Here is a 25,170-nt window from a genome sequence, read left to right on the forward strand (position 1 = left end):
GACTGTAGCCCCTTTCTCCCTGCCCACTGTGAATCCGATATGAATTCGCATTCACAAAGCCTCATCCGGGGTTTAGAACAACATTTGCACAAAATAATGGCTTAAATGCAATGTGATAACAGTAATAGCGACACTCTGGGGGTCAGTTCCCCCCTCCCACTCGGCGGGTCCTGGTCAGCTCCCTGCTTGGCCAGGCTGAGGCTCCGTCTCTGATGGGGCACCAGGATGGTAGGACAAACTGCGGGCCCAGCACCCTCCCTGCCTTGGACCCCACCATTATGGTTAGGGGCAGGCCATGTAACACCTCTCACTTTTCCTCTCCATCACTGATTCTTCCCAGCGACCCAGCACAAACCACCCAACCTTTCCGACTCTCCCCTCTCCATCCCTGACTCCCCCGCCATGGACCATCCAACACCCCTGACTCCCATTTCCATGCCGACTCTCCCCAGTCACCAAGCAAGGACCATCCAACACCCCTGATTCTCCACTCTCCATCCCTGACTAACCCCTCTCAAAGTGACCCAGCCTGGATCATTTGACAACTCTGACTCTCCCCTCTCCATCCCTGGCTCTCCTCCAATGCCCGAGCATGGACCATCCAACACCCCCGACTCTCCACTCTCCATCTCTGACTCTCTCTCCAGTGACCCAGCATGGACCATTCGACCACCCTGACTCTCCCCTCTCCAACCCTGGCTCTCCTCCAGCGACCCAGCATGGACCATTCGACAACTCTGAAGGTCCTCTTTCCATCCCTGACTCTTCTCCTTGTCATTCAGTCTCTAACCCTACCCCTGCCCTTTTGGTCCGCGCATCAAATTAACCAAGGGTCTTTAGGGGCTGTAGCCATAAATCCATAATCATATACATAAAAAAGTATGATCTATGGCTTGGAGTATTTATAACTGCTGTTCTGGTGTAAGAAATGGGCTATTTTAAAATTGAAACTGTTTTCTACATGTTTTAAAACTGAAATGAAGCCACGGAATGGCTTTATGTTAATTAAAAGGCAAGTTAAGTCTAGTGCTAAGAGCCTCGTTGCCAGAATTGGGATCATTTTGTTTGAAATTAGAACCAAGACTTGCATCTTGAGGTCCCACAAGGTAATAATTCTGGGTCCCCAGAAGAGTTACTCTAGTCCTGGCTGATGGAGGAGGAGCAACATGGCCTAGTAGAAAGAGTCTGGGCCTGGGAGTCAGAGGACCTGGGTTCTAATCCTGACTCTGCCACTTGTCTGTGTAACATTGGGCAAGTCACTTTAACTTCTCTGTGCCTCATCTGTAAAATGGGGATTCAATGCCCGTTTCTCTCTTACTTAGACTAGGAGCTCCATGTGGGACAGGGACTGTGTCTAACCTGATTATCTTATATCTACCCAAGCTTGACCTACAGTAAGGGCTTAACAAACACCATAATAATAGTAACCTGGCCTGCCAGGAACCACCAGGGACAGGGATTCCTAGAAATGCCTGGTCCCAGGACCTTAAACCTGGAGCACAAAGTATTCACTGGGATCCCGGCGGAGGATCGATACATGAATACATTGTATTTATGTGTACAGAGCACTTGACTCTGCTTTGCTGGCCCTATTAAAGAGGTTCTTGGGGGGTCCCAGAGTTGGGGGCCTAGACCATTTCCTGAAGAAGCAGCATGGCCTAGTGGATAGAGCCCAGGCCCGGGAATTAGAAAGTCATGGGTTCTAATCCCGGTTCTGCCACTTGTCTGCTGTGTGGCCTTGAGCAAGACTCTTCACTTCTCCATGCCTCAGTTCTCTCATCTGTAAAATGGGGATTAAGACTGTGAGCCCTATTTGGGACAGGGACTGTGTCCAACCCAATTGTCTGGTATCTACCCCAACGCTTAACCGATACCATAATTATTATTATTCTTATTCCCTCTGGGCATGGCGGATGGTGGTGGGAAGCCAGGAGGTGATGGCCAATGCTACATTAGACAAGGGGTCAGGAGGGAGGGGTCGTGGGTCAAGGCTGCTCCTGGGGACGCAGGCTGGGGGGAGACACAGATGTATTCCCACCCTCTGCCTCCCCAGGACCACCTGGGCAGAGACCATCGGGGTAATAGGGCAGGATGGAGGCTGGCGATGTGCTGGCTAGGGCAGGGGCCCAGGGCATTCCTGCGTCTCTCTGCCCTCTCCAAGCTCAGCCACCCCTGTCTCAGGCCCCACACTGTGTGTAGCTGCCTGTGACGGCCCAGTCACGCCATGACACCTAGGGACACTTGCCCTACTGCACCCTACGAGGTGCTCCACTTCTCCTGGGGAAGGGGATGCTGGTCGGGGTACTGTCATGGGATTTAATCCCCACGGATCTTCAGGGTCTGCAATCAGAACCGCCAGCTCTTTCTGCCCATGGGACTTTAGACCCGCCCATCATGGGAGGCAGCGTGGCAAAGAGGACAGAGCACAGGCCTGAGAGTCACGAAGTCATGGGTTCTAATCCCGTTTCACCACTTGGCTGTGTGGCCTTGGGCAAAGCAGTGTGGCTTAATGGAAAAAGCCTGGGCTTGGGAGTCAGAGGTCGTGGGTTCTAATCCCGGCTCCGCCACTTCTCTGCACTTAACTTCTCTGTGCCTCAGTTACCTTACCTGCAAAAATGGGGATTAAAAAATGTGAGCCCCACGTGGGACAATCTGATTAACTTGTATCTATTACCCCAGCGCTTAGAACAGTGCTCTGCACATAGTAAGCGCTTAACAAATACCATTATTAAATCACTCAACTTCTCTGTGCCTCAGTTACTTCATCTGTAAAATGGGGATGAAGACTGCGAACCCCACGTGGGGCAGGGACCGATATGATTGTGTCCACCCCAGCACTTAGTACAGTGCTCTACACAAAGTAAGCACTTGACAAAATACTATTATTATTATCCCTGCCGCGGGGGTGTGTGCATGTGTGTTTATGTGTGTGTACAGACATGCACACCAGGGTCTTCCGGGGTGTTCCCTTAGTCTGTCGCGGGGAGGGACGCGGTTACCCCCAGTTTCCCCCAGTCAGCGCCCCAAGCCCCCAAGCGACCTGTGGGGTCCCGTAGGGTGGCCAGGGTAGAGGCCGGGCGAGGGGTCCCGGGACAAGAGGCGGAGGGGTCGGGGGAGGGGGTCACTCACGGGTGGTGATGTACTTGATGCCGTTGAAGACCTCGGGACACGGCCTCTCCACGCGCTGACCGGCCGGGGTCCGGGGCCAGCAGGTTCCGATCTGGTCGGTGCTGGCGTTGCAGGCGGGGTCTGGAACAGCGGGAGAAAGCGGGCGGCTGAGCCCGGAGCCCCGGGGAAGGGAGGAAGGAGGGAAAAGAAATCAGGCGTCGAGCGGAGAGCGGGGCCGCGGGGGGGCGCTGGCGCTTGGCTCGGGAGCGCCGCCTACCGTCGGGGCCCAGGAGGGCGCCGTCCCCGAGCAGGTGCAGCAGGCTGCAGTTGACGTCCAGTTGGGCGAGCAGGACCTGCAGCAGCTCGGACCCCGCGGGCGAGGAATCCATGGCCCGGGGTGGTCAGGGAGGGAGGGAGGCCGATTCCCTCCCGGCTCCGGCTCTCTCTCCCGCGGCCGCCCTGCTCCCTCCGGCTCCCACCCCGGACTACTTCTCCATCCCGGATGGGGAGGGGGGGAAAAGGAGGAGCCCCCTCCCACCCACCCCCACTTGCCCCTCCGCTCCCCTAGATGGGCCTCGACCCCCGGGCCGCGGCCTCCCTGGCCTCCCGGCCTCGGCGTGAGCCGCCCGTGGAGGAGTAGGGAAGGATGGACCAGAGAACGGATCTTTCGACCGGCTTTAAAGAGCCGGGGGGTGGGGGGTGGGGGACCGGCGGGGAGGGGAGGAGGAGGGCGGCGGGAACCAATGAACGGAGCCTGGGAGGGCGGGTGAGGGGAGAGACCGAAGGGGACCGGGGAAAAAGGAGAGGATGAGCCGAGAGAAGGGAGGAGGGAGAGGTAAAATAGAGAGGGAGGGAGCAGGGAGGACAGGAGGGGGGACACAATTAAGGGAGGGGGTGGGCAGGAAGGGGTCCCGTGCTGGTTGTTGAAATTTCCCTATCAGTGTCATCCTCATCCCCAGCCCAGCGTTTACTGGGTACCGGGTGTTGTATTCTGCGCAGAGTGCCGCACTGGGAGCCTACCTGTAACGGGCACTTGCAAAAGATTCCTTCAATCAATAATCAATCAGGCGTATTTATTCAGTGCTTACTGTCTACAGAGCACTGCCTTCAAGGAGAGATTGAAGAGTGTGGCTGGGTTCTTGAGGGGAAGGGGAGAGTCAGGGCACTTGGATGGTCTGTATTGGGTCACTGAGGGAGAGTCTAATTCCGTTTTTCAGATAAGAAAACAGGTACGGAGAAGTTAAGTAACTCTCAGAGGTTACATTGCAAGCAAGTGGGAAAGCAGGATTAGAACTCATGTCTTGCTTCTGTTGTGTCTTCTAAGATGCTAGTATAGTGTTCTACATTAGGGGACGTTCTATTAATACCCCGGTCGATTATTTGAGGGGTATCATCATCAGTGGTATCTGTTGAGTGCTTACTGTGTGCAGAACACCGTACTAAGCGCTTGGGAGAGTATAATACATCAGATGTGGTAGACATGCTCCCTGCCCACCATAGCCTCCAGGTCTGTCTGACAGGGCATCCCTCCCCTATCTCCCTCAACTGAGAAGGGCAGAGAGGAGGGGAGGTCCCCTCTGTAGCCATGCATTGCAGTCACCAGTGGGGGTGGGGGCACAGAAAGCCACAGGCCTGGGGGTCCTGGGTTGGAGAAGCAGCATGGCCTAGTGGATAAGGCATGGGCCTGGGAGTCAGAAGGACATGGGTTCTAATCCTGACCCTGTTACTTGCCTGCTGTGTGACCTTGGACAAGGCACTTCACTTCTCTGGGCCTCAGTTACCTCATCCAGAAAGTGGGGAGATAGACTGTAAGCCCTATGCAGGACAGGTACTGTGTCCAACCCAATTACCTTGTAATAATGTTGGTATTTGTGAAGCGCTTACTATGTGCCAAACACTTTTCTAAGCGCTGGGGGAGATACACGGTCATCAGGTTGTCCCACGTGGGGCTCACAGTCTAAATCCCCATTTTACAGATGAGGTCACTAAGGCACAGAGAAGTAATGTGACTTGCCCAAAGTCACACAACTGTCAAGTGGTGAAGTTGGGATTAGAACTTCGACCTCTGATTCCCAAGCCTGGGCTCTTTCCACTAAGCCTTCCTGCTTCTCTATCTGCTTCTGAGTACACTAACCAGCACATAGGAAGCACTTAAAAAATACCATAATTATTATCTGAGCCTAATCTCCTTTCCTCTTCCTCCCTGCACCCCCCAGATCTCTTCCTGGACACCTAAGTTTGCTTTAATTTAAATTTGGCCAGTCACGCAGCATTTATCAGAGACCACCAGAGTCCCCTGGGTTTGGTGGGTCTGGCGGGGTAAACCACATCTTAATGAATTTCATCTTTTGAAATCAGTCTGGATGTGGGAGAAGAGCCCTGGGGAGGAGGAGACACATTCCCTGCCCTTAACAATGGTATTTATTGAGCGCTTACTATATGCAGAGCACTGTGCTAAACACTTGGGAGAAGACAATATAGCAGAATTGGCAGATATGTTCCCCACCCACAACGAGTTTACAGTCTAGGGGCTACCAGTTTGATGGGAATGCAGAACTGGGAGGAGGAGACACCATCCCTGCCCTCAAGGGGCTGCCAGTCTGATGGGGAGATATGGGAGACACACACACACACACACACACACACACACACACACATACACAAGCACAATCACTCATTCACTAATACAGGAAGTTAATAATAATAATACTAATACTAATACTAATCCCTTTAGACTGTAAGCTCAATGTGGGCAGGGGACATGTCTCCCAGCTCTGTTGTACTGAACTCTCCTGAGCACTTATTACAGTGCTCTGCATGCAGCAAGCACTCAGTAAATAATAATAATTATGGTATTTGCTAAGCACTTACTATGTGCCAAGCACTGTTCTAAACCCTGGATATCATTGGTGATCATCACTGTCATTATTACTTTGGCAGCAAGTACTTACTATTGAATCCCAGCTCTGCCACTTGTCAGCTGTGTGACTATGGGCAAGTCACTTCACTTCTCTGTGCCTCAGTTACCACATCTGTCAAATGGGGATTAACTGTGAGCCTCACGTGGGACAACCTGATGACCCTGTATCTACCCCAGCGCTTAGAACAGTGCTCTGCACATAGTAAGCGCTTAACAAATACCAACATTATTACTATGTGCCAAGAACTGTACTAATCTGGTTTAGAAACAAAATAATCAGGATGGACAGAGTCTCTGTTCCACTTGGGGCTCACAGGCTAAGGAGGAGGGAGTAAAGGTATTTAATTCCTTTTTTATAGGTTAAGAATCTGAGGTCTTGAGCAGTTAAATGATATGCCCAAGGTCACACAGCAGGCAAGTGGCAGAGCCAGGATTAGCACCCAAGGCCCCTGACTCTCAGGCCCATGTTTCCTAAGCTCTAGGCCACACTGCTTCTCATAGTTAGAGTCTGGCTTAGCTGGTTAGCAGGGACCCCTGAGTACCTGGCCCCGGCTCTGCCCTCTGGACACTCTAGATGGGCTGGACAGTGATGAGACAGAGGTGGAAGAGAAGCTGGGCAAAGATGGAGACAGGATGGGAAAGGTCAGAAAGTCAGAACGGATGAGGGTGTGTGGTGTGGGGGCAGGAAGAGAGATACAGAGACAGAGAGACAGAGATAGACACAGAAAGAGAATCAGAACAGCCAGCACCTCTGCCCAACTCCATTAAATCTGGACTGTTGGTAAATGGGGGCCAAGGCCCAGCTCCCACCTCAGACAATGTCAACAGTCATCTGGGAGGACCCCCAGCCACCCAGAGAGAGATCAGAGGAAGGATGACCCTCAGTAAATATCCACAGTCACTCAGGGAGGACGGTCCTTGAGGACTGTGGATGGGTCTTCTGTGAATGGGTGGGTCATCCCCACCCCGAAGAATTGCCTGGGGTGGCTCTGAAAGGGTTAGGAGCATAATAATGATGGCATTTGTTTGTTAAGTGCTTACTATGTGCCAAGCACTGTTCTAAGTGCTGGGGGAGAAACAAGTTTGTCCCATGTGGGACTCACATTCTTAATCCCCATTTTACAGATGAGGTAACTGAGGCACTGAGAAGTTAAGTGACTTGCCCCAAGTCACACAGCTGACAAGTGCCGGAGCAGGGATTAGAACCCATGACCTCTGACTCCCAAGTGTGTTGAGGTTTTAGACGCATCCAATGCAAATGCTCTAGCCCTAGTGCATTTATTCATTCATTCAATTGTATTTATTGAGTGCTTATTGTGTGCACAGCACTGTACTAAGCGCTTGGAATGTACAATTTGGCAACAGAGAGAGAGTGCTGACATTACCTAGGGCTTTAACCCTTCCCCTCCACCCCTGTGCTCTCCTGCTCTGTGATCTGAGGGGAAAAAAGGGCTCTATAGACCTGGAAGAACTCAGTTAATGGAGGAGGAGGGCGAACATGGCAGTTCTGGAAAAGATTAGAAATACTGGAGGAGAGATTCCTCTGCCCAGACCAGTCTTGCCTCACCCTGACTGGGGAGAGGGGTCCAAAGGACTGGTTTGCAGCAGAGAAGCAGCATGGCCTAAGGGATAGAGCCTGAGCCTGGAAGACAGAAGGACCTGGCTTCTAATCCCAGCTTCACCACTGTCTGCTGTGTGATCTTGGGCAAGTCACTTTAGGGGGATTAAAGTCACTTAATGGGGATTAAAACTTTGAGCGCCATGTGGGACATGGACTGTGTTCAACCTGATTAGGTTCTAACTACTCTAGTGTTTAGTACAGTGCTTGGCACACAGCCAGTGCTTAACAAATACCCTTGAAAAAAGAAAGGAGCCTGGCCTAGTGGAAAGAGAATGTGACGGGGAGTTAGGAGATCTGAGAACCAATCCCAGCTCCACCACTTGGCTGCTGGGTGACCTTGGGTAAGTCACTTCCCTGTGCCTCTGTTTTCTCATTTAAAAAATGGGGATGAAACACCTATTATCCCTCTCCCTTAGGCTATGAGCCCAATGTGGGACAGGGATTGTGTTTGATCCAATTATATTGCACCTACCCTGGATTTTAGTACAGTGCTCGGCAAAGAGAAAGTGCTTTACAAATACCACAGTTACTATTATTATTACTATTATTATTGATTATCAACATCCCTAGCCAGAGGAGCTCCAACTCCTGAAAGAGGCAGCATGGGTTACTGTCCAGGGCTGAGGCCCAAATTCCTGGCAGTGGGTAGTTTGGGAAGGGTAGCCCTCTTTCCCTACTGAATGGGACCTGTAAATCTCCTCTTTGGGGGGACAGTCCCAGGAGGTGGGGAGGGGCTAGCGGATCACCTTAAAAAAGAGTCAGGGGAGGGGCTGGAGAAATTACTGGTGTTATTACTGAGTGGTTGCGACCCCGGAGAGAATAGAATATCTCTAAAGCAGCCCAGGCTCGAAGAGAATGGCGAGTGCGAGTGGCAGCCCATCTTTGGGGGTCCAGAACCTCTCCTGCCCCTGGGGAGAAGAGGGTGGGACAGGGAGCCGTAGAAGGGGTCCCGGGACCCAGGAAAAGCATAGGGCCAGTCCAGTCAGAGACCCCTGTTAGATTGTAAACTCTTTGAGGTCTGGGTCTGTGTCCCCAAGCACCCAGTTTAGTGCTCTGCACAGAGTAGGTGTCCAGTACTATGCTCTGCCCACAGTAGGAGCCCACTATAGTGTTCAGTACTGTAAATGCTGTAGTTATTGATGATGGTGGTAGTGGTGATGACTGGGGCGGTGGTGATGGGGAGGGTGGCGGTGACGGGGGTGATGGTGAAAGTGGTGACAGTGATGAGGGTGAGTACAGAGGTGGTTGCGGCAGTGTTGGTGGTAGAAGTAACGATGGTGAAGGTGGTGGTGGTAGTGACAGTGACAGTGGTGCCGGCGGTGCTGGTGATGGTGGGAGTGGTGATGATGCCGGTGGTGGTGATCCTGTGACCACACATACATCCCAGGCTGCTAGGCCCGAAGGGGAATCCGGTCACCCCAGAGCACAGATGGGGTCCAGCAAAGCCAACGTCCCATTTGCGGAACCCCCAGCCGGCCGCCCAGCCCGTCTCTGGGCCGGATGACGGGAGGGGCCGGGCCGTACCTGAGACGTCAGCCGGGGAGGACAGTGCTCGGCAGTGCCGCTCCAGGAGCACCGACAGCAGGGGCAGCTCCTCCACTGCCTCACACTGCCCAGGGAACTGTAGACACGTGAGAAAGGAGAGCCACAGAGACAGAGACACAGAGAGAAAGACACACACACACACAGACACATACAGAAATCATTCCATCAGAATTCTCGCTTCACACACAGCAAATGAGTAGCAACATTTCTAATCCCAGTTCCTCCACTTGTCTGCTGTGTGGCCTTGGGCAAGTCTCTTAACCTGTCTGCAGTTACCGCTCATGTAAAATGGGGGTTTGAGGCTGTGACTCCCCTGTGGGACACAGACTGTGTTCAACCTAATTAACTCATAATAATAATAATAATGGCATTTGTTAAGTGCTTACTATGTGTAAAGCACTGTTCTACAAGGTGATCAGGTTGTCCCAGATGAGGCTCACAGTCTTAATCCCCATTTTACAGATGGGGTAACTGAGGCCCAGAGAAGTGAAGTGACTTGCCCAAAGTCATTAAGTGGCTGAGCTGGAATTTGAACCCATGATCTCTGACACCCAAGCCCGGGCTCTTTCCACTGAGCCACACTGCTTCTTTGTATCTACCCCATTGCTTAGTACAGTGCCTGGCACATAGAAAGCACTTAAATACCATAAAAAAGCACACAAGCAAACAAGCAAAAAAAAATTCAATTTTAGGAGTGTGACTGGTAGAGTTTTTCCCACATATTCCCCAGCATCTCTCTTCTCCCCATCCCCTTCCTATCAAGTCTTCTCCCCTTTAGCCACGACTGGGGCCCAGAGATGTTAAGTGCCTTGCTGAAGGTCACAAAGCCAGCCAGAAGCAGCCCTGGCAGTGGAGAAGCTGCTGGGATACTGCCAGATTTTTGCTGATGAATTGGGATTCTTAGCCTGCGATGACCCCTGGTATCTTCCAGGCATGGCAGGGAATCACAACACTGAGAGGAGACTCTCTGGGTCCTGGGACGGGTTTTCAGAGGCGAGGCCGAAGAGGAGGAGATGAAGGGGTCGGGGGACCAGATGCTGACCAGATGCTGCACTGGGAGGAGGCCTAACTTGGCGACCCCGTGACTCAGGGGTCTTGGTGCCCTCTGGGGCCCAGCATGATCCCTACCAAGTGGGACTCCTTCTCACTTTCCCCTGCTCTTACACCCCATGCTCCCTTTTCAGCCTTCCCAACGTGAAACTGTTCCCCCAATCCCCACCCCACAGATCTGTCCCTCTTAGTACGTGGCCAGAAGGTGGAAGGGCTGTATTTCCCTGCTAGACCTGGGCCACGTTTTCTGACCACTTAAAATATTTGCTCTTTGGTTACATGAGGTGTTCGCAAACTGAAAGGGGCCGAATGTCACGTTGGCCCCATTTTCCCAGACTGTGTGGTTTGCCTGCGGCCCTGGGGGCACACGCAGGCCCGTCCAGCCAACCATTCCTCCTCCACTGCACAACTCCGGGGGTGGGGGAGTCCTTTGCCCTTCCCCCTGTTCTTCTGCCCAAGATCATGAGTCACAGGACAGGGAGGCAACAGGACACAGTGGAAAGAACATGGGACTTGGAGTCGGGAAACACAGTTGTGAGTCCATACTGCCACTAGCCTGCTGTGTGACCTCGGGTAAATCACTAAGCCTCTCGGGGCTGCAGTTTCCTTCTCTGCAAAATGAGGATTAAATACCAATTCCCCTTCCTCTTTCCTCCTCCCCCTTAGACTGGAAGTCCCATGTGGGACAGGGACTGTGTCCGACTCGATTAGTGTGTCAACCCTGGGGTTTAGTACAGCGCTTGGCAACTAGTAAACACATAACCAACACCACAATTATTCTTATAATTATTATTATTAAATCTCTCTGGGCCCATCCAAGGGGGAGAATAATCCCTCTCTCCCAGAGATGCTGTGAGGAGAAAATGAGATCATCGATGTGAAGAGGCTTTGGGAAATTAAAAACATTAAACCACTTCAAGGTGTGATTACCAGGCTGATTATTATGATTATTAGTTCTAGTTCTCAGACCCTGCCCGGCCTGGGCAGACATTTACCAGTCTCTCCTGGGCACGGGTCTTCCGCTGGTTCCTGTTCACCCATTGGTCGTCCCAAACTCCAGTTTTTGACATCCTGTCTCACTTTCCACCTGTCTGGCCCTCTGTCCACCAACCACACCTGTCCATCCTGACCATCGTCCCCATCACTGGCACGGACTGAGAGCTTGCTAGGTGCCGGATAATGTGCTGGGCGCTTAGGAGGGCACGCCAGAATTAACAACCACAGTCCCTGCTCTCAAGGGGACACCTACCTCCTGGAGGTTTCTAGCTGGGCTGACCCTGCCCTTTGTGGCTGAATGGAAGGAGGCTGCAGCTGGGAGTCAGAGGACTTGGGTTCTAATCCCAGGTCTGCCAATTCATTCATTCAGTCATATTTATAGAGTGCTTACTGTGTGCAAAGCACTGTACTAAGCGCTTGGGAGAGTACAATACAGCAATGAACAGTGACATTCCCTGCCCACAACAAGCTCATAGTCTAGAGGGACTGTGTGTGATAACAATAATAATAATGTTGGTATTTGTTAAGCGCCCACTATGTGCAGAGCACTGTTCTAAGTGCTGGGGTAGATTTACAGGATAATCAGGTTGTCCCACGTGAGGCTCACAGTCTTAACCCCCATTTTACAGATGAGGTAACTGAGGCCCAGAGAAGTGAAGTGACTTGCCCACAGTCACACAGCTGCCAAGTGGCCAATCTGGATTCGAACCCATGACCTCTGACTCCCAAGACCATGCTCTTTCCACTGAGCCACGCTGCTTCTCTGACTACTTTGTTAGATGTTGGGTAAGTCACTTAACTTCTCTGTGCCTCAGTCAATCCAATGAATTAATACAACTGATTGACTGATCATATTTACTGAACACTTACTCTGTGCAGAGCACTGTAACCCAGTGATTGAGAAGCAGCGTGGCTCAGTGGAAAGAGCACGGGCTTGAGAGTGAGAGGTCATGGGTTCGAATCCAGATCGGCCACTTGGCAGCTGTGTGACTGTGGGCAAGTCACTTCACTTCTTTGTGCCTTAGTTCCCTCATTTGTAACATGGGGATGAAGACTGTGAGACAACTTAATTACCCTGTATCTCCCCCATTGCTTAGAACAGTGTTCTGAAAATACCAACATTATTATTATTATTACAATTTAGTGGAGTTAGTGCAGTGCTCAGCACACAGTAAGAGCTCAATAAGTACTTCTTTTCGATTGATTGACTGAGTGAACTTGGAGAAGTTCAGTCGTGGGGTCCAGTTTCCAGAGGGTGGAGGAGGGGGGAGGGCAGAGCGTCCGCTCGTGGCTGTACCCGGCTCGGCCGGCAGGGGGCGGAGCCGGCAAGGTGGGGGGAAGGGCGCTAAGATCGCCGCGCGCCCCGTCGCGAGCCCTGCGGTTGCCATGGAAACACCCGCCTCTCCGCTCGTGCCTCCCAGCGGCTCCCGCAAATCACCCCCCCCCCCACCGCCCGGAGCCGCGCCTGCGCACGGGGAGGCGGCCCCGCCCCCGCCTAACTCACCCTTGCAGGCAGAGCCCTGGGAATACTCGCCCGAGGGCACATCTGCCCGCCCGGGCATTCGCGGGGGCCTTTTCCCGCTCCCACTCGCCTTCAGCTGGGTTAGATTCACGGTGGTAATAATAATAACAACAACAATAACATTTACTAAGTGTTTTCTAAGCTCTGCAGTTCCAGAGGCAGGCCTAGAAGCATGGAAAAGGGGACAGAGCACCAACCTGGGAGTCAGAAAGCATTGTGTTCTCATCCCAGCTCCACCACTTGTCTGCTGTGTGATCTCGAGCAGGTCACTTAACATCTCTGTACCTCAGTTGCCTCATCTATAGAAGGGGGATTGAGACTGCGAGCCCACTGTAGAACAGGGACTGTGTCCAACCCAATTTGCTTGTATCCACCCCAGCGCTTAGTACAGCACCTGGCACATTAATAATGTTGGTATTTGTTAAGCGCTTACTATGTGCCGAGCACTGTTCTAAGCGCTGGGGTAGACATAGGGGAATCAGGTTGTCCCACGTGGGACTCACAGTCTTAATCCCCATTTTACAGATGAGGGAACTGAGGCACAGAGAAGTTAAGTGACTTGCCCACAGTCACACAGCCGACAAGTGGCAGAGCTGGGATTCGAACTCATGAGCCCTGACTCCAAAGCCCATGCTCTTTCCACTGAGCCACGCTGCTTCTCCGATTGTAACATTGTAAGCTATTAACAAATAGCACAATAATAATAATAATAATAATTGTTGTATTAAGTGCTTACTATGTACCACACACTGTACTAAGAGCTGGGGTAGTTACAAGCTGATCAAGTTATACACAATCCCCGTCCCACATGGGGCTCACAGCCCCATTAGACTGTAAGCCCGTCAAACAGGAGGGACTGTCTCTATCTGTTGCCGACTTGTTCATCCCAAGCGCTTAGTACAGTGCTCTGCACATAGTAAGCGCTCAATAAATACTATTGAATGAATGAATGAACAGCCTTTATCCTCATTTTCAAGATGAGGTAACTGAGGTACAGAGAAGTCAAGCGACTTGTCCAAGGTCCCACAGCAGGTAAGTGGTGAAGCCAGGATTAGAACCCATGTCTTTCTGACTCCCAGGTTCATGCTCTATCCACTAATGATAATAACAATAATAATGGCATTTGTTAAGTGCTAACTATGTGCAAAGCACTGTTCTAAGCACAGGAGAGGATACAAGGTGATCAGGTTGTCCCACGTGGGACTCGCAGTCTTACTGCCCATTTTACAGATGAGGTAACTGAGGCACAGAGAAGTGAAGTGACTTGCCCAAAGTCACACAGCTGACAAGCGGCGGAGCGGGCATTTGAACCCATGACTTCTGACTCCCCAGCCCGTGCTCTTTCCACTGAGCCACACTGCTTCACTAGACCATGCTGCTTCTCTAAGTATGAGAGGTCACTAGTACCTTAGGTGGGAATTGTGGCTGTGGGCGCTGGCCAGTTCTGGGAAGGAAGGGGCAGGTCCACTGGTCTGTTTCCTCCCTCCAGATCAGTAAACATCAAATAGAGAAGCAACATGGTCTAGTGGAAAGAGCCCAAACCTGGGAGTCAGAGGATCTGCATTCTAATCCCAGGTCTGCCACTGGCCTAAGTGACCTTGTACTTTTTTCTAACTCAGTTTCCTTATCTGTAAAATACGGATTCAAAGCCTGTTCTCTCTCCTGCGAAGCTTATGTGCGACAGAGACTGTGCACAACCTGATTAACTTTTCTCTACCCTAGGGTTTAGTTGCGTGCTTGGTACTTAGAGCTTAACAAATACAATACTAATATTACCACTACTACTAATAATAGCATCAGACCCAGAGCCGCACCCCAGGGGTTAGCCTCTGGCCAGTCTGGACCAGGCCTGTCCTATCTCTGACAGGTACAAGATGATGCTGAGAGAATTCAGTCAATCAGTCAGTGGTATTTACTGAGTATTTACTGTGTGTCCAGTACTGTACTAAGCACATGAGGAATCACGTGCTCATTGCCCTTCTGAACACCAACCCCCTTTCTACGGTCCAGAAGGAACTGACCAGCCCCCCTCCCTTTTCCTGCTCTCTCCTTCTCTCCTCCCTACCCCCCCTCCGCCTTTTCCTCTGCCACTGCCCTCTTCCCCCCTCCCCTTCTGCTCCCCTCCCTCTCTCCTGCTCTCTCGGCTGCTCTTTATTTAGACCCTCACTCTTGGCTGGAGGGACCTCGGGAAGCCAACAGAAATACCTCCAGTTCCTTCTCCCAGTGGCCGGCTTTCCGGCTCCTGCCAAGGTCACCCTGGTCCCTGGTAGTGGCTCCTCCCCCCACCCTGTGGCAAAGAACAAACTCTAATCCCCCTTCCTTCCGCGCTCCCCTCCTCCCGAGCCCTCCACACAGACACAGTTCTCCAGCTGTCCTGGCTCTCCCTACTCTCCCAGCAGGAGCCAGGGGTGGGTTGGGCCAAAGTGCTGCCCATTCCCCTGATTCCCCTCCATCTGACCCACTCTCGGAACCCCTAGACAATGGAGAGTTCAGAACCCAAAACTACAGAGTGTCCCGCAGCGCGTGAGGATGCCAGGCATGGTGACAAAAATGGTGGTGTGGCCTAGTGGATAGAGCACAGGCCTGGGAGTCAGAAGGACCTGGGTTCTAATCACAGTTCCACCACTTATCTGCTGTGTGACCTTGGGCAAGTCACTTCACTTCTGTGGGCCTCAGTTCCCTCATCTGTATAATGGGGATTAAAATATGAGCCCTATGTAGGCTAGGTTCTATGTCCAACCTGATTATCTTGTATCTACCCCAGTGCTTAGCACAGTGCTTAGGACATAGTATGCATTTAACAAATATCACATTTTTTATTATTATCCGGGTATGAGTTTCCTCAGCCCAATCAGGCCCAGAGAAACCCCTGAGGCAGGGGCTGGCCCTATTGGTGGGGTTGTCCCTATTTTATTGTTTCCACTTGAACCTCTGTAACAGGTGAGATCCACTCTGCTCTCTTCCCCCCACATTCACCCACCCGAGTCCTGCCTCCTTCCAGAGCCAGCCTGCAGTGGGACCTAGGGCAAGGCACTCACCCACTCTGGGCCTCAGTTTTCTCATCTGTACAATGGAGATAAGGTCCCTGCCCTTCCTTCCTCCCTTGTGAGATCGGGAGCCCTTCTGGGGACAGGGACTGTGTCCGATCATCTCCCCACCCTATTGACCTTCCCCTTTGTGTCACCTGTGCCCTCAGGTCAGTTCCCTTTAAGCACTTTGAGACTCCCCCCGATCCCCAAATCCCCAGCCCCATAGCACTTATGTCCAAGTCCTATACTCGGTCATTTCCCCTATTGGTAATTTCTTTTCAAGTATGTCTCCCCGACTAGATTGTAAGCTCTTTGAGAGCCGGGATCATGCCTACCAACTCTATTGTAGTTTACCAACAATATTGTGTTATAGTCTCTCAAATGCTTAGAAAAATGTTCCACACAATAAGTGCTCAAAAAACACCATTAATTGATTAATTATTTGATTCTTTTGAATCCACCCCAGCTCTCAGCACAGCACTTGGCCCACAGTAGGTGCTGATTCAACACCAATTGGGCTTCTGCCAAACATTAGTCAGTGAGAAGCCAGCAGGGCTCAGTTTGAGGGGTAAGGAGAGGGCATTGCATCATGTGATCTGCCAGGCAGCGCAACTATCTCAGTCTGGAACCTGGTCAGAACGTCTCCACTTAGAACATGGACCCTTTTCAGCCATTCACACCCACCCAGCGACACGCTGCCCAGTAACCAGGCAAAAGTGCCCGCCTTCCCGGGCTTCACTGAGCCTCTCCCTTCCTCAGCCTGAGTCTAGATCGCCCCAGTCTGTGGAGCATTCATGAGAAATTCGCTTGAAAGCCATGCAAAATCTGCTCTTCCTCTTAACATCCTGTCTCCTTCAGTCATGCCACCATCTCCTCCCTGCATAGCCTAAATCCTCGGTGTCATCCTTTACTTCTCCCTGCTGTCTTTCAACGCTCACATTCAATCAACTCCCAAGTCCTGTCAGTTCTTCATAGGATCTGCCACTTCCCCCCAAACCCAACCTAAAGCAGCCACTACCCTGATTAATCAATCAATCAATCATTCATATTTATTGAGTACTGTGTGCAGGGCACTGTACTAAGCACTTGGGAGAATGCAATATAACAGAGTTAGTAGACATGTTCCCTGCCCACAAGGAGCTGACATTCTAGAGGGTGAGAGACAGTCAAATAAATTATGGCTATGTATGTAAGTACTTTGGGGAATCTCATCTGAATTCTGGCCACATGTAGCAGCAGTAATACTCTTTATTAAAGGCTGACTTTGTGCAAAACTCTGTACTAACATATATATATATATATATATATATATAGATTAATACATGTTTCTATATATTTCAGAACTAGACATTGTCCCTGGGCTGACAGTCTAGATTACTGTAGAAACACTGCGATTAGCCACCATCCATTCTCTCCTCTCTCCCATTTGTCAGTCTACTAATTCCCACCTATGTATTCTTTCCCATGCTTACTTACTTACATGGTAATCAATCAATCCATGGTATTTATTGAGAATTTACTATGTGCAGAGCATTGTAATAAATGCTTAGAGTTGGTGGACCTGATCTCAGCCTTTAAGGAGTTTATAAACCAGTGGATTATGATTTTTTTATATTGTTAAGGTTTACTAGGTGCCAGGCACTGAACTAAGTGCTTGGGTAGAAACAAGATAATTAGGCTGGACAGAGTCCCTGACCTACATAGAGCTCACTGTCAATCTCCACTTCATAGATGAGGAAACTGAGGCCCAGAGAAGTTAAGTGGCTTGCTTAAGGTCACACAGCAGACAAATGGTGGAGTCGGAATTAATAATAATAATGTTGGTATTTGTTAAGCGCTTACTATGTGCAGAGCACTGTTCTAAGCGCTGGGGTAGATACAGGGTCATCAGGTCGTCCCACGTGAGGCTCACAGTTAATCCCCATTTTACAGACGAGGGAACTGAGGCCCAGAGAAGTTAAGTGACTTGCCCACAGTCACATAGCTGACGAGTGGCGGAGCCGGAAGTCGAACCCATGACCTGACTCCGAAGCCCAGGCTCTTTCCACTGAGCCACGCTGCTTCCCCTACGCCTCTTTCAGGCCTGTGCTCTTTCCACTAGGCCACACTGCTTCTCATCTTGTACAATTACAACTATGAGTTCACAGTCTAATACAATCTGTTGTCTCCACTACTGTGCAAATGATTTTACTGAAGTATCACTCATCACCCCTCACCCTTCTCCTCAGAAACCTTCAATAGTGGCCCTTTCCCTCCTCAGAAAACAAAAACACCTCTCAACTGAGTTGTTATGAGAGTAAAACAGACTCCAGAAACACAGTCCCTGGCCTCAGTAGTAATAATAATAACTGTGGTATTTGTTAAGTGCTGGGGTAGATACAAGCTAATCAGGTAGGACACAGTCCCTGTGCCACATGGGGCTCACAGTCTTAATCTCCATTTTAGAGTTGAAGTAAGTGAGGCACAGAGAAGTTAAGTGACTTGCCCAAGATCACAAAGCAGACAGTGGTGGAGCCGGGATTAGAACCCAAGTCCTTCTGATTCCCAGGCCCATGCTCTCTCCAGTAGGTCAAACTCAAGGAGTTTACAGTCTAAAGGGAGCCACAGACAAAAACAATTTGCAAAGGGTGTGCGTGAGAAGATGTAACAGGAAGTAGGGTAAGTATATTTGGATGAAATAGCGGAATAAGTCATTTTGCAAATGAAAATCCAAATGAAAATACGCATAAGGTTTCTGAGAATAGGATATCACCTAAAACACAACTCTGATGAGAAAGACTGTTGGACTGATTTGCCAAAGGCTATGAGCCCTATGTGAACCTTATGTGGGATAGGGATTATGTCCACCTGATTAACTTGTTTCTACCCCAGCACTTACAACAGTGCTTGACACAGAGTAAGCACTTCATTCATTCACGTTGATGATGATCATGATGATGTCTGGGCAACTGTCTTTCCTCCACACTGCTCCTCACATAATCCAGCTCTCCAGATAATGCAAAGAAACCAGCATTGATTTTCTATTTCTTGTGAATGGAATGGTTGAAGCCAGCTGAGATTTAATCGGGAAGGCTTTACTGAAAGAGGTGAGATTTCAGGAAGTTTTGAAGGTGGGGAGAGCTGGGGTCTGGTGGATTTGAAGGTAGGGAGAACTGGGGTCTGGTGAATTTGAAGGTGGGTTTGGGAGTGTCCAGAGTGAGGTACAGGCATAAGGTTTGCATGGAAGAATCAGAGAGGTGGAGCAGTGCAGTAGTGGGAGCAGTGAGCACCTGGAACTGTTTTTGTTTTACCTCCTGGAGTCTTTTTCCTTGTAGACCATCCAACATCCCTGCCTCTCTCCCAGTGACGCAGCACAGACCATCCAACACCCCTGTCTCCCCTCCCCATCCCTGACTTTCTCCTAGTGATGCAAGCCGGACCATCCAACATCCCTGACTCTCCCCTCTCCATCCCTGCCTCTCCTCAGTGACCCAGCCGGGACCACCCAGCCCCCATAACTCTCCCTTCCCCACTTCCCCCAGGACCCAACACGGCCCGTCCAACCACCCCCCTGACTCTCCCCTCTCCTTCCCCGACTTCCCCAGTGACCCAGGACGGACCCTCATCCACGGATCTTCCCAACCCCTCGTGGACCCACCTATGTTTTCCCTGGTGGGGTCGGATCCTGTACTCACGCCCCCGCGGGGACCCCAATTTCCCCTTCAAGCCCCTCTCCCCCAGCCCCCGAGTAGTCCAGCGCCCTGTCCGACCCCCTTCTATTTGGGGTCGGGGGTTGGGATGGGAAGGGGTCAGGGACCCCCACCAGGACCCAGAGAAACTGTCCGGCCGCTCAAGCCATGCCAAGGCCGAGTTGCCTGCGGGCGAGGGGGGGGTCAAAGGCCTTTGCCCCCGACCCGCCCCCAACTCACCTGCAGGAGCAGCAGTAGGGGCAGCAGCGGCGGCGGCAGGCGCAGGGGGCCGGGGGGGAGGAGGAGGAAGGGGGGTGGTCCGAGGGCCGGAGACCACCCCCCTCTGGTCCTCCCTGGCCCGGCCCGCCGTGCCCGCCCCTCCATCATGCCCGGGCCCCGCAGCTGGCACTCGGGCACCGCGTCTCCGGCTCCCCCAGCCCCCTCCCCTTCCCCCTCCGGGGCGCGGGACTGATGGAGAAGAGGCGACCCCTGCCCAGGGCCCCCCTGGCACCGCCCCGGCCCGCAGGCAACTCCGTCCAGCCAGGCTAAAGAAGCAGGGGTGGGGGCCGGACCGCAGGAGGTGGGCGAAAGGGGGAGGAGGGGGCCCAAATGGGGCTGGTGGAGTTGGGGCGGGGGGGGGGGGGTCCTCCCTTGCTGATCCCGGCAGCCGCCTCTGCCCCCCTCCCCCTCCCCGGCTTGGCGCCGGAGGTAAAGGGCAGCGGAGCCCGAATTATTTATAGCTTTACAGCTCTCCCCTTAGGCCCCCCCACCGCCCCGCCCTAGCCTGGCATTACCCCGCCTCCCCTCGACCCCCGCCCCAAACCTGGAGCAGCCCCTCCCCCTGCCTGGTACCGACCTTTGGCTCCCCTGGAGAAGGGGCTGTGCGTGTATGCGTATCCCGTTTCTATTCCTCATCTCCTCCAAGAGGCCTTCCCGGACTAAGCCCTCCATTCCTCTTCTACCATTCCCTTCACGTGTCGCCCCGACTTGCCCCCTTTATTCATCCCCTCCTCCCAGCCCCACAGCACTTATGTCCATATAAGCAATTTTATGTATTTAGGTTAATGTCTGTTTCCCCCTCTAGACTGTAAGCTCGTTAATGTTGGTATTTGTTAAGCGCTTACTATGTGCCGAGCACTGTTCTAAGCGCTGGGGTAGACACAGGGGAATCAGGATGTCCCACGTGGGGCTCACAGTCTTCATTCCCATTTTACAGATGAGGGAACTGAGGCCCAGAGAAGTGAAGTGACTTGCCCACAGTCACACAGCTGACAAGTGGCAGAGCTGGGATTCGAACTCATGAGCCCTGACTCCAAAGCCCGTGCTCTTTCCACTGAGCCACGCTGCTTCTTGTTGTGGGCAGGGAATGTGTCTGCTACACTGTTATATTGTACTCTCCCGAGTGCTTAGTGCAGTGCTCTGCACGCAGTAAGTGCTCAATAAAAAAGATTGACCCACTGACTGACCCTTCAAGAATGGGATACCGAAAGCGTTAATGTCGTCCACCCTCCGCCCCACGCCTGGCCCCTAGGCCCAAAGAGTTGGGAAGGAAGGGGTTTGGGAATAGGGAGGAAGGGGGCAGTAGGAAGAAGGGAAGGTTGAAGGGATTCCAGGCAGGAGCTAAACGTGGGACAAGAGCACTCTGAGACCTTGGGAGTAGGGAGCTCTTCTCTGGGATCAGGACAATGGGAAACAAACTGAAGCCAGTGGTGGTGGGGTTAGGGTAGACAAGAGGAAGAACTTCTAAGAAGACTGTAAAATCAAATGGATCTGCACTTTTTCTATGAGCCTTAAATTGGACAGTGGTCCTTGTGTGTGTACATGTGTGTGTGCTTGTGTGTGCGTGTGTCTACTGAATAATATTGGGCTTTTTTTCCTGCCTCTGGGCCCCCTTGTTGGGAAGAGGATATTGTCCCCAACCTTCCACATGCTTCAAGTGACCCCAAAAGCTGCTGGGAAGGGTTTCCCTCTTATGACCGCATAACTGCCTCTCCTTCACACTGCTCCGCACGTAGCCCACCTATGCAGGCAGTGAAAATAACCAGCATTGGTTTTCTATTTCTTGTGAATGGAATGGTTGAAGGCTGGCTCCCTAACTGAAGCCACGACCCTGACTCCCCAGGGCTAGAATCCTGCCATTGCCCTTCCCTCGGATGCTTTGCTCGATGTCACATTACAGTAACGATCTATTTTGCTTTGTATTTCCTCTTTCCGCTCCTCGCCTGCCTGCAGAAATTCCATCTCCCCATCCAACACCAAGCTCCCTCTTCCCCCTCGGCTCAGTCCTTCTTTCCATCCGGAGACATTCCGGAGATAGAATTTTCATCAATATTTTCTCAATTTCCGAGTTCCAGACGATTTTGCTCTCTGCAAGCCATTTTTGTTCAAAGGAAAAAAAAGAATCACATTCACACATGTATTCAGGCGGCTGTCCTTGTCCCAGGTTCCATTTCGACAAGGAATTTGCTGTGATTAATCATTATTCTGTCCCCCACCCCCACCCCAACTTCATGACGCACCCCTGTCTGAATTGTCTGTCAATCCCTGCTAATGACACCACTAATAACCCTCTCTGAGGGGAAGGGGAAGGAATGAGAGTAGGCAGGGAAAAGATCCAGGGGGTTATTATGGTTTGCTTTTGTTATTTTATCCTTTTCAGTGGTTTGCTAAGAGGTCACTGGACTGTTTCTTTGTCTTGTTGGGGAGACCTTGCTCATGAGTTGGAGAATCAGTCTACATCGGTGACATCACAAAGGGAAACCGACTACCTAGTCAACCCCTGGGTGATGGGTAGAACATTGCAAGGCCTGGGAGTTGAGAGACCTGAGTTCTAATCCCAGCTCTGCCCCTAGCCTGCTGCGTGATTTAGGCTAAGTCACTTAATAATAATAATAATAATGTTGGTATTTGTTAAGCGCTTACTATGTGCAGAGCACTGTTCTAAGCGCTGGGGGGGATACAAGGTGATCAGGCTGTCCCTCATGGGGCTCACAGTCTTCACCCCCATTTTACAGATGGGGTAACTGAAGCCCAGAGAAGTGAAGTGACTTGCCCACAGTCACACAACTGACAAGTGGCAGAGCTGGGATTCGAACTCATGACCTCTGACTCCAAAGCCCGTGCTCTTTCCACTGAGCCATGCTGCTCACTTAACCTCTATGAATCTGAAGTCAAGAAACCCAGGTTCTAATCCCATCACTGTCCCTGCTCTTCTGTGACATCTTCCCAGGGCCTCAGTATCAGTGTACATTCAATGGGGATAAGCTTCTTCTTCTCCTCCTCCTCCTCCTCCTCAGATTATGGATTCTAATCCAGACTCTGCCCCTATTCTGCTATGTGGCCTTAGGCAAGTCATTTCACTTCTCTGTACCTCAGTTACCTCATCTATAAAATAGGGATTAAGACCATGAGCCCCAGATGGGACAGGGACTGTGTCCAACCTGATTTGCTTGTATCCACCCCAGAGCTTAGTACAGTGCCTGGAACATAGTAAGCACTTAGCGAATACCACAATTATTACCTTTTTGTGTCTATTACACTAATGAATTGTACTCTTCCCAGTGCTTAGTACAATGCTCTGCACACAGTACGTGCTCAGTAAATACAATTGACTGAATTATGTCCATGTTTATAATTAATTTTAATGTCTGTCTCCCCCTCTAGACTATAAATTCCTTGTGGGAGGAGAACAAACCTCAAATGTGTTATATTGTACTCTTCCAAATGCTTAGTACAGTGCTCTGCACACAGTAAATTCTCTGATTTATTGATTGATTGAAAGGGATGGGCTAGCTGGTATTCCAGATCCAACTGGTTGGGCTTGTGGTGGGGTAGGAAGAATGCAGATCTCAGAACCCTGGTGTGAGGGAGCCAGGTAGGCTTTAGACCCTACTCATGTTCCACCCTGCAGGGAGTGAGCACCCCAGTTATCCCATCACATTGATTAATGGGTGTCCTGTCTCCCCTTCAGTTTGGCAGCCTCTTGAGGACAGGGATTGTGACTGCTCCTGCTGTTCCTCCTTAGTGCCCAGCATAATGTGTGTGTGTGTGCGCGCGAGCATGCACATGTGTATATCCTGTCTCCCCCTTCAGACTGGTAACCTCCCTAGGGTGGGGACCATGTCTCCTTTCCTCTCTGTCACCCCCCACCAGGCTCCCTCTAAACTGTAAACTCATTGTGAACAGGAAATGTATCTTTTATATTGTTACAGTCTGCTCTCCCAGGAGCTTAGTACAGTGTTCTGCACACAGTAAGTGCTCAATAAATAAGATTGACTGCCTTTGCCCCCAAGGTATTCAGCAGGCTCTGTTGAAGGCCACCTGGAGGCTGGAGAGAGGTGAGCCCGTGGTCTTGTTCGTGTTGTGGTTTTGCTTCTGGGTCAGTGGAGTCATTTCTCCTGGGTGTCATCCGGGGTGGGGGTGGGGAAAGGGTGAGGGCAAGGGGCAGGTACCCAAGGGGATGGAGGGCAGCCAGGTGCCAGTCGTGTTTCACCAGGAAACAGCATGGTAAAATCCGGGAGTGAACCATCTAGTTTAGCTCCTGGTTGGGAAGCAGGTTCCGGCAGGCAGAAAGTTTGGTTTCTTCCCAGGAGGCCTTGGTCCAAATCGCCCTCCTGCCCGCCCTCGGCACGGATTAAGGCCGTTGCCCAAGTGATTGATCGCAGCCGGGCTTTCCTGGTGGGAGGAGTAATTTATCTCATGTTGGCCTTTCTAATTCATGGTAGATGAGAAGCTGTCTGGTTTTAATTTCTTGATGAAATTGATACGACTATTCTTTATGGGCTGAGACAGTAATAAAAAAAATCAAGCCTGATTTCCCCCTCTAGACTGTAAGCTCGTTATGGACAGGGAACATGCCTGCTAATTCTGCAGTACTGTACTCTCCCAAGTGCTTAGTACAATACTCTGAAGATAGTAAGTGCTCAATAAATATGATTGATTGATTGATTGAATAAGTGTTCCTGGGGGATGGGAATGACCACTTACGGTTCTGCTCAATCACAATCAACCTCGAAGGGCTGGCAGCCTGAAAAGGAGACAGGACATTCACACACACACTGTGCTGGACACTCAGGGAGGGCCAGAGGGTGCAGGAGAAACAGCCCTACCCCTTTACCCTCAGATCCCAGTGGGTGAGATAGGCCAGTCTGTTGGATCCCGACTTTGCCCCTTGTCAGCTGTGTGACTGTGGGCAAGTCACTTCACTTCTCTGTGCCTCAGTTCCCTCATCTGTAAAATGGGGATGAAGACTGTGAGCCTCACGTGGGACAACCTGGTTACCCTGTATCTACCCCAGCGCTTAGAACAGTGCTCTGTACCTAGTAAGCACTTAACAACTACCAACATTATTATGCCCTATGTGGAAGTTGGGAGAAAGTGCTGCTCTAGCCCCAGCTCTGCCCTGCTGCGTGACCTTGTGCAAGAATCACAACCTCTCTGGACTCCGTGGTCTCAGTGACCTCACTGGACAGCAGCCCACTGACTCGAGTGGGATCTGTGCTCTTGAGGTCTAGGGGAGGGAGCTGGGGAACTGAGATGATCCATTCAGGAGCACCCCTGGGGCTGGCACTCTGAGAGGGGCTGAGGTTCAGCCCTGGGGGATATGGGGAAGAGGCAGCACTGAGTCAGCCTGGGGCCACCAGGGGCTGCTGCCTGAGATCACTTCACAGGGGCTGCTGTGCAGGGATTAATGTCCTCCTGAGCCTTTGCCA

The 25,170-nt window shown here is 51.4% G+C and overlaps 1 protein-coding gene across 2 annotated transcripts in view; it reads right to left on the reverse strand.

The window, feature by feature from the left end:
- The window catches only part of CRHR2 (corticotropin releasing hormone receptor 2), a 37,004-nt gene extending 16,969 nt beyond the window's left edge, over positions 1-20,035 (reverse strand). Inside the window, exons 1-3 of one of the 2 annotated variants that reach the window (XM_029077242.2) lie at positions 19,700-20,035; positions 9,174-9,270; positions 3,130-3,249 (exon numbers count right to left, since the gene is read on the reverse strand). In XM_029077242.2, the coding sequence (XP_028933075.1) occupies positions 3,130-3,249; positions 9,174-9,270; positions 19,700-19,846 (364 nt within the window). In that variant the 5' untranslated portion in view covers positions 19,847-20,035. Of the gene's footprint in view, positions 1-3,129; positions 3,250-3,385; positions 3,570-9,173; positions 9,271-19,699 lie in introns of those variants that run through there. The other variant, XM_029077243.2, reaches the window with a different exon arrangement.
- Between the last annotated feature and the right edge of the window lie 5,135 nt (positions 20,036-25,170).

The sequence above is a fragment of the Ornithorhynchus anatinus genome, chromosome 13, assembly GCF_004115215.2.
Source record: "Ornithorhynchus anatinus isolate Pmale09 chromosome 13, mOrnAna1.pri.v4, whole genome shotgun sequence".
In the NCBI taxonomy this organism is placed as follows: domain Eukaryota; kingdom Metazoa; phylum Chordata; class Mammalia; order Monotremata; family Ornithorhynchidae; genus Ornithorhynchus; species Ornithorhynchus anatinus.